This window comes from Aphanomyces invadans (genome assembly GCF_000520115.1).
Source record: "Aphanomyces invadans strain NJM9701 unplaced genomic scaffold supercont1.17, whole genome shotgun sequence".
Classification (NCBI taxonomy): Eukaryota; Oomycota; class Saprolegniomycetes; order Saprolegniales; family Verrucalvaceae; genus Aphanomyces; species Aphanomyces invadans.
In genome coordinates, this window is record NW_008580162.1 from 852,071 (window position 1) to 852,677 (window position 607).

Here is a 607-nt window from a genome sequence, read left to right on the forward strand (position 1 = left end):
CCGATTACGGCGATCTCGAGACGAAGATCAAGTCGTCTGTCGTTATGGATGACAAAGAGCTGGACGCCGATCGGTGCTACGACAAGTGGGTCTATTCATACTGGTCTCTGTTGGAAAGGAACAACATGATGTCATTCCATACCAAACATCCCAAGGCGGCTGTGAAGGCGCTGGTGGAAGGGCTTCGCCCACCCGCGCTCAAGGCAGTCATTAAGAGCCACCTTGATTTGGACCAGAAGCACCTTCGCAATTCAGTGCTCCAGTTCATGGCGTATGTCAAGGTCAAGCTGGTTGCCCAACTTGAGTTCACGCGGGCCGCCAAGGTGTCAGGGATTGTAAAGACTTTGGGAGATCAATCGTCCCGGGCCGGCTCTCTTGCACCAAGGAATGTCAAGGCCTTGAAGAAGGCGCCAAGTTGTTGGGCATGTCGCGGAAATCACAGGATTGAAGCCTGTGCTGAAGTCTCTGATGCTGAGAAGAAAGCGATCCGTGACAAGCGGAAGGGTGAATGAGCCGAGAAGAAGGAGAGGAAGCCGACCAAATCAAAGGTCGTGAAGTCTCTCCGTTGGATGAGTGAGCAGCCAGCTGACGGATGTTGCTGGTCCGA

General features: G+C 53.5%; 1 protein-coding gene across 1 annotated transcript; it reads left to right on the forward strand.

Annotated features, from left to right (window-relative positions):
* Positions 1 to 44: 44 nt before the first annotated feature.
* On the forward strand, positions 45 to 512 carry H310_08456 (hypothetical protein; the record flags this gene model as incomplete). Its single annotated transcript, XM_008874189.1, has 1 exon — positions 45 to 512. One exon carries the CDS (start codon positions 45 to 47, stop codon positions 510 to 512), a length of 468 nt encoding a protein of 155 aa, XP_008872411.1.
* Positions 513 to 607: the final 95 nt, after the last annotated feature.